Genomic DNA, 13665 nt, shown 5'->3' with positions numbered 1-13665 from the left:
GTTGGAGCTAAGGAATTTTTAGGCGACTAACTTTCACGAACAGTGAGGCAGATTGCCTGAAACTAGAAACCTGTGGTGAGGTACTGACACCAAAAGCATTGGTGCATGAATGTCTCACAAAATTAGGACTAGTTGGTGAACATTTCTTGTAAAATGTTGAGATTAATATAGTTATGTTATTGATTTCCTGACAAACTAAAAAGAGGTTGGTGAAGACATAAAGAGAGTGTGACTGAGACAGATAGGGGCGGATAATGAGAAATTGACACGTTTTATAAACTGATAAACATAAATTCTTGAAACACTCAGCTGATTGCATGTTGGAGACACTATAATGTTTAGAGTCTCCTTTACCAATACATCTGTAAACTAGAGCCGCAGACTAAAGTAAACCACAATGAATAACACAAAAACTGTTGTGTATGAAAAGCTGTACTTTTATATTTTACTGCTGTCTGATTAAGCACAAATGGATATTTCAATTAATTTGTTAATTTATTAAGTTGTCGGATTCAATCATTCACGCTCACATTCACACCTACGGGAAATTTTAGAGTTTCCAAATAACCTGAGCTGCATGTCTGTGGAGAACCCGGAGGGAACCCCCGAGAAGGTGCAAACTCCACACAGAAGGATTGGGATCGAACCCCGACCCCTTTTGCTGTGAGGTGACAGTGCTAGCCACTGTGCAGCCCAACCTGTACAGTGGCAGGTTCGGTGATTACATTTATTTTCTATACATTTGTTTACATTTATTTTCTATAAATGTAATCAGCTTCTGCTCTGTATGAAAATGTCTGTATGTGCCATCTCTGAAACCAAGTTAAAATAAAGAAGAAGTGTGTCTTGTTGTGTGTGAGCAAGTAAAAAATGGTGATGAAAAATATAAGTAGATTTAATTTACTTGTATTTGAGTTCAAATGTATTTCTGACAATTTGCAAAAAAGAGGATGATTGAAGGTAGAAAATGAGCATTCAGCAAACAAAACTCCATCCAATCAAAAAATGTGATAGAAATGAACCAAAATGAGGAGTAAGTCACAAACACTTTGTTTATAGGAAAAGGGTTTTAAAAGGGTTCACTTTAAAAGTACCTTGGGTTAGTATTAGTATTAGAGACTAACTAACATTTAAATCCGGTTCCAGATTTGAAATGCTACTTTTAATGATTCTTCATAACTGTACACTGAATTCAATTGGTTAAATGTAGCTTTCTTTTACTGTAATTCAAAGTCACTTAGTCATCAGTTAACTTCACAAACATTCATGTCGTGAATAGGTCTAATTCAGGAAGCTTATCTACAGCGAAATAAAATAATATGCAAATATGCTTGGAAAGTGTTGGAATTAAATAAGTTTCTTGATGTTACATTTAGCTGTATTGTGGCTGACAGTCCTTTTTTGATTGGATTTTTTCAGCTCACTGAAAAAGTTTTCATGTCATGTTCATGAGGTGATACTATTGATAACTCTATCAAAGTAAAAATAATAAAAACTTCATTGAATACCATCATTGGTTTCATAATTTACGAGTTTTCTGTTCACTTTCTTATGTTGCTTGCATAAATAAAGGGCTACATTCATTGAGTTGAAATTGTCAAGACAAACCATTCTCATTATTCTTTGTCTGATTGCCTCTGCTTTGGGACACATGTTGAATTACACGTTTCTCCCATAATTGACGAGTGTAATGGCATAAAGATTGACAGCTCACACAATTGAGACTCTTCTTGTGTTGCCAATATGTGTTACGACTTAAAAAAGGACTTATGGTTTAGGAAAACATAGCGTGAAGATGAATTGAAGACCCAAAAGCCACTAGCTTGGTCAATGAAGTCTATTTTTCCATTTGCTCTCAGGTTACTGTTAAAAGTTCAGAAGAATCTCGAGCTGCCTGGTGCTTGGAAGAAGAATTCCCGAAGCCAGAGATATACTGTATAATAATCAGTATTTAATTTAACAAACAAGGGTCCTCAGTACATATATGGTCCGGCCCGGACGCGCTTACGTGATTCCGCTTCCACAGACTCTCGGCTGAGCGCTCCTGGGTAGCCAACAGGTTCCTGTCTGGCGGAACCCCGTCAGAGACCGAATCGCGTCTCGCAGCTCGTTTTATTCGCAGTGCATTCGCTGAGCTAAGCTCACATTGGTTAATGGTGGCATACATGCAAAATGTCTTCATTATCACAGCATGCTACCCTGACCAGCAAGGCATACTACTACATAAAAGGTCATATAGAAATATATCTGAGATTATATAAAAATATAATGTGTGGAATATGGGCATTTCTCAGTGAATATGGTTGACTATACCGCTCTGTCCTGTACTTCAGTCTCCCAGGTGTAGTGACATCTATATCATTATTCATGAAAAATGCATTTGCCTGCATCTGTGGCTTTAGCTTATTGAGAAAAAAAAACCCAATGCATTTTAAATGTGTTGTCAAACTCTGCATCACCTAAGCATACATGTATAAGGTGAAAGACAACTCCACTGACAACACTTACACAGTGGTATTAGTGTGTGCACAGCATCAGCAATGAAAGTGGTTCCCATAAGCACCATTCAAAAAGAACCGGAGCAACTGACAAATCTCTCTCTCTCTGTCAGTCTCAAAGGATAAATGACTAAAACAACTCTGCACATTTTAGCAAAACCTTGCAGGAAGCTGCTGTTGGGCTTCTGGCCAATTACAGAGTATAGCCCTGTTCATGCTCACCTTCGCATAATTCTTTGCTTGGTATCGACTTTTAAGTTTCTGTTACTTGTGTGGAAGGCTTCGAATGTGCTCCCTCCTTCTGCGCTCATACTCGATCTCTCAGGTACTTGAAAAATACCTCTTATCCATTCTAGGGTTGAGGCAGCAGCTTGAGGGAAATCAAGTGTTTGAGGTTTATGTACCAGACTCCCACACCAGGGAGATCTGCTCCCATCACTGACACTTTTAAAAATGTTCTCACATCCTTTGTTCCCCTTCAGTCTGCCTTTACATGTATTCTGTTGTGTGTGTGTGTGTGTGTATTTCAGTTTATGTTCTTGCATTGGTCTATCGATTGTTTTACATTTGTCAACATCTATTCTTTCTTTTGTTCTTGCACATTGATTAACTTCTAAAAAAAAACCTTGGACTTACATGTGAACATATGCTAATATCTTTGAGTCATACTGTAAAACTGTTGACACCAGCTGCTCTATATTTAAAACAATATTTTTTAAGATAGAGAGTGCAATTAACACAACACTCTGAATATGACCTCAAGGAAAGGCAAGTTTATCTATAGAGAACATTTCAGCAACAAGGTAGTTCAAAGCGCTTTACAACAGACAAAGTGCAAAAGAAACACATTAGAAAAGAACATGTAAATACAATTAAAAACTGTAATTTAAGGGTACATTTATTTCAATTCAATTTATTTTGTATAGCCTAAAATCACAAATTCCAAATTTGCCTCACAGGGCTTTACAATCTGTACACATACGACATACTGTGTTCCGCGACCTCACATCAGATCAGGAAAAACTCCCCAAAAAACGAGGAGAAAAAAGGAAGAAACCTGAGGGAGAGAAACAAAGGACGAAAGGATCAATGAATATGACAGAAGTGATTCATATAATCAATAGTAGTCATGCTGGAGAAGTTACAACTACCCAATGTAACCACAATAGTGGATATAGTAGAATAACAATGATAATAAAAGCAGTAATGGTATTGGCAATACTAATTGCAATGCAACTAATAATAATAATAATGATAATAGCAGTAGGTGTTGGGAAGGACCAGAGTTCAGATATAACCACAATCCATTTAAACCTGTGAGGAGAGAACGCACAAAGACTCCGGAGAAGGAGCAAAAGTGAGCAATGTGCATTAATGGTGCATGAATTCATACAGAAGGAAATAGAGAAGGGTGGGCGTAAGCGGGAGGCAGGAGGCAGGAGGCAGGAGGCAGGAGGCAGGAGGCAGGAGGCAGGAGGCAGGAGGCAGGACCAGGGTCCAGATATAACCACGGGCCATTAAAAACCTGTAAGGCGAGAAAGCACAAAGACTCCGAGGAAGAAGTAGAGTTAGTAATAGTGCATGATTCGGACATGAATTCATACAGAAGGAGATAGAGAAGAGAAGAGAGGAGCTCAGTGTATCCTAAGATGTCCCTTAGCAGTCTCTATAGCAGCATATCTAGGGGCGGGACCAGGGCAACCCAGCCCAAATTAAAAGCGCTATCAAGAGGATAAGTCATAAGTTTACTCTTATATTCTCTTGAGAGTAAACAAGCTAATATCAAATTAGACAGATATTTAATACAAGAATAAAACAGAAGAAATCGTATAATAAAAGAAGAAAACAAAACGGAAAAGAAGTAAGGGTTGTAGCTGACCTGCAGTTTTCTGAGAGTTTGTTCCAGATATATAGCGAATAGAAATTGAACACTGCTTTTTCATGCTGAGTTTTGATTATGGGGACAAAAAGCAGACGTGTCCCAGATGACCTGAGAGATCTCGGTGATAGCAGAAGATCAGAAACGTATTTTCACCCAAAGCCATTCAGTGCTTTATAAACCAGCAGGGGTATTTTGAAATCAATTATTTGACAGACTGCTATAAAAATATGGTTATGCAAATGTATAAAATCTGCATAATTGTGGTCACTTATTTTGTTGTTTTCCATAATCTGAGCCAGTGGAAGCATGTTTTAGATGTTAAACAGAAGAGGCCACACAATGCAGCCTCTGAGAACTCTGCATTATATACTGTAGACGTAAAGTAGCCCCTGATCTTTAATTGGATTCAAACTAGTACTGTGGTAGAGAGTTCTCCAGCCGGTGTGTAAATCTATTGTGATGGACCATGTTCAATGTAGCAATGAGATATAAAAATAGACTGATATTCTTCCTTTGTCTGTGTTTAAGTGTCTGTGTGCCGGTGATTGAAAACCTGATTGGAAGACATCAACACAGTTGTTTTATGCCAAGAAGTTGAATTTGGATTTATTTTCCTGTAGACGGTAGCAGGCAACAAGCTACGTGCAATATTAATTATTTTAGCGATGATGTCAGCCCCTTGCATTTCTCAGTTCCAAATTATAAATGTGAGATCTTATGATGAACGTGACCTTTTTTTTCAGCTTTTTTTACACTTTTTCTATTCATATCAGCGTGGCATTTCTCCATGGAGATCTTTTCCTACCCGAGACAGCCTTCACCTTATTGGGTGAAAAAGCATCAGTAACATTTGTAATTTTAGAATTTTTATTATACAAGCTCATTGCCTGAAACCCAAGAGAGTGCGCGTGTGAACGAGAAAGAGTGAATACATGTTTAAATGCTGTACTGTTTTGTGATTACCTTTGTTTGAACATTTGTGTGCATGGAGATGGAGTTTGAAAGAAAACACAGGCCCCCACAGGCTTAGAAATGTCCCACCCTCGGAGATAATTAAGGCCAGAGTGATCCCCATTTTGTGTGTGGGCTTGTTCACACGATGAGTCTGTCCATAGTTATCAAGAACACCACACAGACCTTCAGTGCCTGAGTCCTTAACATGAATGTAAAAATCAACAATCACTACACAGTCAAAATCAAAACTGAGGGCAGTTCAGAAAAGTGGTTTAAGTGGACGTCGTAGCTGTGATGATTAAGCCCTAAATGGTGGAGATGGACGTGAAGGGGGATTTAAGGGAGATTAAATACAGTCGGGCGTGGGTAAGATTGGTTCTGCAGAGAGCTCTATTGGTCAATGAACTCCAACAAGGGGGGAGGAGGGAGAGTAGGTGGACCTGAATGTGGTTTGGTGCGATGAAGGAGCTGGATCCTCATAGGGGTTGGTGAAGGGTGCGAGGGGGTGAGGGGGCGAGCGGGCGAGAGGGCTAGCAGGCTGGAGACTCAGGCAGGGGATGAGGCAGTTCTCCTTTAGGGTTTCTGACACAATGTGTTTTGATTCCTCTTGTCCTTGAGAACAGATTGGTAATGCAGGAAGTAAAAAAGGCCAGATGGGATTTTTAAACTCATGACGACATCTAATGTTTTTTGAGGAACACATGGTGGATTGAACAATACGCAGACATTCAATCATTTCATATAATAAGCCACACTAAACAGGAGACAAAGATTTGGTGCCACAGCGAGACTTTGACGGTCTGAACTAAAATGTTATGGTCAGCACTGGTTGGACTTGTATTGTGTTGTTACTTTTGTTTCATAAATAAGCTCATATTTCTACCCTTTCATAACGTCCTTAACCTCGAAAAACATCCCGTATTATCAGGCATGAATAAAAAGAGGTGCTTTATAAGTTATGTAATTTGTTATGACATATTATACTCAACTGCTTTGGAAAAGATATAAATCAAATAATGGCAGGAGGTTATGCTTTTTTGGTTCAATATATTCCATTTCTCGTTAAACATCCTCTGCCTGACAAGGTGAAAAAGCTCTCTCATTCTGTCAAGACATGAAGATCTGATGAAGAATACTGAATTGAATATGGATTGGCTGTTAGGATGTATTCAAGATCATCGTTTGTTACAATCTAGACAAGGTACATAACTACAATTAATTTAATTAACAGTTATTAACCCGCAAAGTAATACATAGATAGCAGCTTTCATCAACCCTGAAAAATTATTTGTTTTGTTTCGTCTTTCGGAGAAAAATAGTATTTTTGCATTTAATCATAATTAGTGAATGCTTCAATTCATATTGTCGTATGATTAAATATTTCTTGTCTGATTTTATTTTTTCACAAAGTAACATTTGGCCTCTAAGAAGATGCTTTTTGTGGAATGCCATGTTTGTTGGCACATCTTTAAAACCTCTTGCTTATTTATTTTCCATCACATCTCTACTTTAAATATCTGCAAAGTCTCTCAAGAACCTGTTGCTAAATGAACTTTCCTCTTCAGTGGAAATATGGAACCCACAGAAACACTTGAAATACCGCTCGCATTACTTTAAATATTTAAACGTAATTGCATCTGGTTTCAGTCATTTCGATTGTGGAAAATATAGGCAAATGTGTCGATTGGCAGCCAGCATTGAAATGTCATCCAAAGCCATACTCTGAAGTTTTCTTCAAATAGATTATACATTCGTCTGTGAAATCACTAATTATAATTGAAGATATACTCCATATAAGAAAACATTCATCAAAAGGGGCCAGGCTTAAAACATCATTTCAAGGTCACTGGTTCGAGCCCAGACCACTACGGCTTTACGTCTATGTAAATTCGTCGATCTGATTTTGCAATGGCCATATCTACAAAGAGCCCCCTGGGATTTAGAATAATTACATTTGTGCCTGACTTTTAAACACATCCATAATACAGGAATGAATATGTGGATTTCTAGACAGATTATTTAACAGTTGACACACTGGCTGTGGACAAGCCGTTGACCGGGGTGACAAACGTCAGCACTATTTTATATATTTCTCAAGCTTTCTCAAGCTTTCAAAAGAAATTCAAAGAGCCTTTCACATGTCCTCCAAACAGGCTACTTATTAAAAATAACAAAGGCTCAAATCAAATGCGGTAGTGTGAAAACAAAAAGGATTTCATTTTTAGAAAAACATCTGGTGCTGGAGCCAATCCCAGCTGACATTGGGCGAAGTCAGGGTGCATGTCTTTGGACTTGCTGTGAGGGGACACTGCGAGCCACTACACCACAGTGCAGCCCTGTACATACATTAGATTCATACAAAATATGAACATGTTATGCTTCTCCTCCGCTACTTATTTCTGTCACATACAGTAATCATGCCTTTGGTCTAAAAAAAAAGGTTCCATGTAGATTGGGCTGATTTCAATCTAAAAAAGCTGCAGTTATCTTATCTGTAAAACATAATATTTTAATGCCATTTTGAAAGTATTAACTAACTAATGAATTATTATTAGCTAGATAATAAATAATAATAACGAAAATCCATCACTGTCTGAAACTTATGTTGTCATATGTTTAAGCAATGTACGTTACATTTGATCTTATAAGAATGATTGAAAACAATATTATATATAACATATTTATTTTTCAATGCATCTGACCAACTGTCAACAACTGCCACATTGCCCCCTATCGTTGAAACCACAGTTGCGCATGTAGGCTGTCTGTCTTTAAAAACATTTGATATTATTATTTTAATATATTTCCTCTTAATTTAAAGTATTTTTGAAACTTTTCTTTTTGAACTGCGATTATTATCCAGTCAAATATAGAGTTTCCATGGTAACCAATAGTAACGCACTGGTCCGTGACCAAAACCCGCTCGGCTTTTGGTCCGTTTGCAAAGCTGGCCGTAGTGAAACAAGTACTGTTGGCTCAGCTGTGTTGATTGCCCAAAGGCACCGGTGTTTCGGTTTAACAGGCGACCGTGTTAACTTGCGACTTTCATCCGAACGTCTGTTGTACTTACGACAGCTGTTGGAAATAGGAAAATAACATGTAACTGTCCTCGTGAATGCCGCATTGTAGCATGTTTCAAACAATCTCATATATATCGTATGTATCGAATGCAAATTAAACTATTCGGCGTTCACGAGGATAGAGAACATATTCTCTTCCTATTTCCAACAGCTTTCGTAAATACGACAACAACAGACGCGTTCGGCTGAAAGTCGCCAGGTAACAGGGTCGCTTGTTAAACCGTAACATCGGGAAGTTAGCTAACCTAAGTCTCAAAGTGCAAGAAGTTTCAACATTCAGGGGATCTGTTTGAGTTTAATGGGCAACGCCAGATGAACCACCATTGCCAACAATAGAAGTTGCTGATATTCTACCCACAGTCGCGAGGCATTGCCGTTAATGTGTCTCCGTCTGGTGCAACTCGGTCTCAGCTAAGTAGAACAAGTTGTTCTTGTTTGATTTCACCATGGATGCGTTTCTCAAACTCACGAGCCAAAGCCAAGGAAGGGACCGTATATTCCGGTGAGTGGTTTAGAGTGTTTGTGACCTGCTCGTCAAGTGTCCACCTTGCATTTTAGTGACAGAAAAGTTCAGTAAACGTCACTTGAAACGCGAGGGAACAAAAGTAGCGAGCTCTTAATTGAACGTCAACTTTCTACTTCTTCGTCTTCTTTATTTATTTCAGGGCAACCCAATATGCATCTGCACTGTCGATATATTTACTACGAAACAACTCCGAAAGAAAGGACCTTGTGGCGAAACTTAAAAGTCTGGAAACCAACATGAGCGCTGGACGAAAGCGTGAGTATATCTGTAACTGTAGAGTGGGGGTAACGTTAGTCGTTAGCGACAGTAGTTTACGTTTGGTGATTCCTGGGACCCAACCCTAATCAGTAGCTAGCTAGTACGGTGACTGAATATAAAATACAATGACTCAAATGTATCCCATAATACTGTACTTGTGGTTGAACGTGTTCAAATCCAACCATATAGGTTAAGTGCCTTGTGTCACATCCAGTTCCACCCTGTTCCTAATAATATCTGCAGCTGAGTCAGCACTGTGGTGAAAGTAACACATTTTCTCCATTTTCCATTCCAACAATATCGTTGTAACTTCTCACGGTGGGGCTGTAAACGTGAATCACTTTTATTTTTAATTGATCCCATGATTTATTGTTTTGATGAACCACTTAGTCTAAAGTGTACAAAATGCACCTTGAAATGTACGTAGGTCCAACGTGATGTCTACTTGTCCAAAAAAAGTATATTATAAAACAAGTAAAACTACTGAGAAACTATCTGAGGAAAAAGGATTTAGCCAAGAAGTTTCGCTTGATAAATGCTTTTTTCTCTTTTTCATTATTCCATCTGTGTGTCATAGCACTGGGCTGCTGCATAATAATCTGCAGTCGCAGCAAATAACGGCTTAAGTTGCTTGACTTTCTCCAACTTCCGTAAAGGCTGTCTATATTGTCAATAATTCAATAGTCTCAACTCTTTCACAAAACTTTTGGAACTGCCACCATTGTTCCAGGAAATACAGTTTCTTAAATTGATTAGAATAGGAAAGATAAGAATGAGCATGTTCTAGACAATTATTTGTAAGTGCCAAAGAACATCTGATAGTGAAGTCTATAAACTTTTTATCTGATAACAATCCCATAATGCATTGCGTTGGGTTAACATGGTCATAAAAATCAAGAAAAGGATGTAGGCTATGGTTTGACCATATGTGTCCAGGCAAACGTTGTGGAACATCAGAAGTCATCAAAAGTTGTGACTTTTTAAATGACTGTAATGTAAACTACAAATTATATAAATAGTGTGGTGAAATGTAACCAATGAGCAAAATGCAAGACTTTTGTTGCATAACCTTAGTAGTTTAATATAGTTTAATAAAATATATTTTGCTTTTAGTAAAGACGGTATGTATTTCAGGAGAGGTTCCCCATCTCTGCTATAAAAACCTGCATGCATTATCCCATCATCAAATCAACATCAATAGTATTTAGTTTACTTCTCTTTCAATTCTTCTTTTCAAATGGCAACTGCCTCCATACCGCTTTCAAAATCCCTAATATAAACAACCATTTTGCCATAAAACTATTGTGAAGTTGACAAGATGCTCAATGTGAATATGTATTCTCTTCATCCAGCACATGAACAAACTGTACACAACACATAGCTGAGGATGTTCAAAAAAGTGTGCCAGGGTCACATTTGATCGTCCTCTGTAAAGGTGCAGTACAAATTGCCCTGAACGTTTTACAAGTTAAGTATTGTTTGGCCGTTTAGCATTTTCTTTGGCATTAAGAATACCTCAGTCACGGACTTAGACCAGCTAAATGGCTGTTTGTGGCTCTGTTGAAGGCCGTAGGTTCTTCCCCTGTGACCAGAGATAGACGTTGTTTGGGTAACTGACACACGGACCTGCACCTACTGTGTCTGTAACTGATGACCGTAAAACTGGCCTTGACCGCTCATAGATATGTTTACTTTACAACACAAACTGAAACCGTTTGAACTTTGACACTGTATGATTACATTTGTATTGCTTTTTATTTTGATAATACGGGCCAAACACAGACTGTGTTGCAGTGAGATATCCAACATTTTGATACAACTTGTTCTTTATACAGAGGTTCTGATTGTGTCTATATGATGAGTTCGAATAACAGTCCTCTCATCCCATTTATCATGGAATGATTAATAATGTATCTCTTTGCCAACGCTGTTGTTTTAATATTAATACAAATGTTTCGGAGTTTTGACTCAAGCTCCACATAGAAGTGAAGGATGGGGCAATGCCTTCCAGCAGGGTCGGACAAGAAAGGCCCTGAAAGTGTACCAGGCCAGACTCTGTTTGACTCACAGGGCTCTCCTGCCTCTGTGTCCGGGCTGTCTGGCTTCAGTAATTGTCGCGATCTTGTTTTTTGCAGCCAGTGAGTGGAAGTAACCATATTTCGAGTAGTGACGAAGTTATAGAGACGTTGTATACGACTCTTGTAGCAACCTTTCAATCCCAAGGTAGCCACGCCTGAAAGCAGTACCTGCTTTATGGTCTACTTTACTTTTAAATGGGACCATAATTTACTAAATGAACATCATGCTGTGTTAAAGAGATTTGAAACTAGTGTTTTTTTCTCTTAGACTTCTGTACAATCTGAATCTTTTTGTAACGAGAGGAGCTTCCTCTTGATGGCCAGGAGAGAGAATGCGAGTTCAAGGTTCTTCCGCATTGGACCAGAGGTTGTCGCCTGGTTTAGATGCACCCTTCATCCAGTGCAGTTGCAACCCGGCTAGCCTTAGTAACATCGTTTGGTAATATCCCAAACTGGCCCCATTTTGTACCGGTATATTCAACACGTTTTCATATATGTGTAATACGGTTACTGATCGTAACTCATTGACAGCATTGTTTGGGAAAGTCCCACAGGAGACACCAATAACAACTTACCAGGCGGAGACTATAGCGTTCTTTACCTTGCTTGCTAGACATCTGATGCCCATCATGTGGAATAAAGTAATGCCACCATATCACAAGCGCTGGGTGGAAGAGGTAATGTCTCATCTTAAACTTAGAACAGCGTGTGTGTGAGTTATATATATTTTTAAAACTGAAAAGTAACATGCTTTATGAAGGGCTCAGAAATCAATGAACGCAAGCAAGAGCATGAGCTAGACTAGGTGCCTTTACAGTATGTAAAACACGCTGAGTGACAACCACACTCTTTCCTCCAGAAGGAAAAATGTAATAAGATGAAAAACACTGTAGTTTAGTTTAAATGTCAGTTAACTGGTCTCCTTAGTGCACTGCGACTATGAAATATTAGATTGATTACTGCTCTAATATCCCTTTTTTCTTTTCTTCCTCCTTTGCCAGTGCTCAGGCTGGGAAACGCAATAAATTCTATTGAGGCTTCTAAGCGAACCATGCAGCTCTCTGACCGAGTGCTGAGCCTGTGCCTTACGGTGGCCAACATCAACCGCGCCCTCTACTTTATCTGTGACAATGTACTTTGGGCCAGAAGTGTCGGTCTCATCCGTGATGTCGACAAGGAACGCTGGAGCCTAAATTCCTCTCGCTGCTACTTCCTCTCGCTAGTTATGAGTCTGACCAGAGATGTTTATGTAGTCCTCCAGTTAATGACACACAGGGCACGAGATAAACACTTTAAGCAGAAAATGGAGGAGCATCTCAGTGAAAGTCCTGAAGTAGCTGAAGCTGTCGTTCCTCAGTTGGATGCGTTTATCTTTCTGTTGTTTGAGAGCTTCAAATCGCATCCTGCTGTTGCCTTGGACATGCTGAAAAATATATGTGACCTCTTTATTCCCCTAGACAGGTTGGGTATATATCAATCCAATGCAGGAGTGGTGGGATTGTGTGGTTTGATGTCCTCAGTGATTGGGCTTGTAACCCTGGTGCAGCCCAAGTTAACACTTAAACCATGATAACAAGGGGGGAATCAAACCTTACTAACTAACTCCAGAGCAAAAGTTTTATTTAAAAGGATTTAGTGTCATTTCAACCTGGTGCACAATGAGATTAGGCAACATTTATGTTAGAATAGCTGAAGGGATGACTGGATATGATTGTTTTGTAAAAGATGTTTTGATTGATTGCACTGATTTATATCATACTTTTGGGAGACGCAATGATTTAACATTGAATTGGCCAGTTAAAGTTAAAAACACTGATTTAAAAGGAAGCAAATCAAGGTTACCTGGAAGCCTTGTTAAAGTTTTGTAATTCAAAAGAGCCACGGCTAAACCGGTGTCCAATCCTGTCTTTTTCAACATCACATTTAACACCGGCAGTCGTCTAACTACTTTACTTATATTATAAGGGCTCCTTACTGATGCTGATTTTTGTATTTGTCTTTGTACATCTCTTTCACTGCACTCTGTTTTGTGATGAGATGCTGTTTTACCTCAATGATTCAAGCGATGAACAAGCTGCTTCTCAGCCAAAAGGGCTTCCAGGGGGAAAAAGCAGCAGAGAGATTTTTTGGGAAGAGTATTTTGACTTCCCAAAAGTATTTTGACTTTGACATGTCACTAATAAAACAATCCATGACTCTGTTCTATCAAAGTGTCCCAGTAAGAGTGACTGTGTGCCAGCATGCACTAGACCATGAGCCTGAAATCCAAACTGCTAAATGAAATCCAGCCATCATTCATTTCTATATTTAGACATGTGCTTTTCCTACTGTGACCAATTAAAATGTTGTGTGTGGAAAATGCCTTTCATCTCGCCTGTATTTTTAATTC

General features: G+C 38.7%; 1 protein-coding gene across 1 annotated transcript; it reads left to right on the top strand.

Annotated features, from left to right (window-relative positions):
- Positions 1 to 8324: 8324 nt before the first annotated feature.
- pex11a (peroxisomal biogenesis factor 11 alpha) lies at positions 8325 to 13637 on the top strand. The gene is made up of 3 exons (XM_034534456.1): positions 8325 to 8916; positions 9080 to 9195; positions 12278 to 13637. The coding sequence occupies exons 1-3, from the start codon at positions 8861 to 8863 to the stop codon at positions 12844 to 12846; spliced, it is 741 nt and encodes a 246-aa protein (XP_034390347.1). The 5' UTR covers positions 8325 to 8860; the 3' UTR covers positions 12847 to 13637.
- Positions 13638 to 13665: the final 28 nt, after the last annotated feature.

Source organism: Cyclopterus lumpus, chromosome 6, assembly GCF_009769545.1.
Source record: "Cyclopterus lumpus isolate fCycLum1 chromosome 6, fCycLum1.pri, whole genome shotgun sequence".
NCBI classification, from domain to species: domain Eukaryota; kingdom Metazoa; phylum Chordata; class Actinopteri; order Perciformes; family Cyclopteridae; genus Cyclopterus; species Cyclopterus lumpus.
This window is presented reverse-complemented; position numbering and strand designations above follow the sequence as displayed.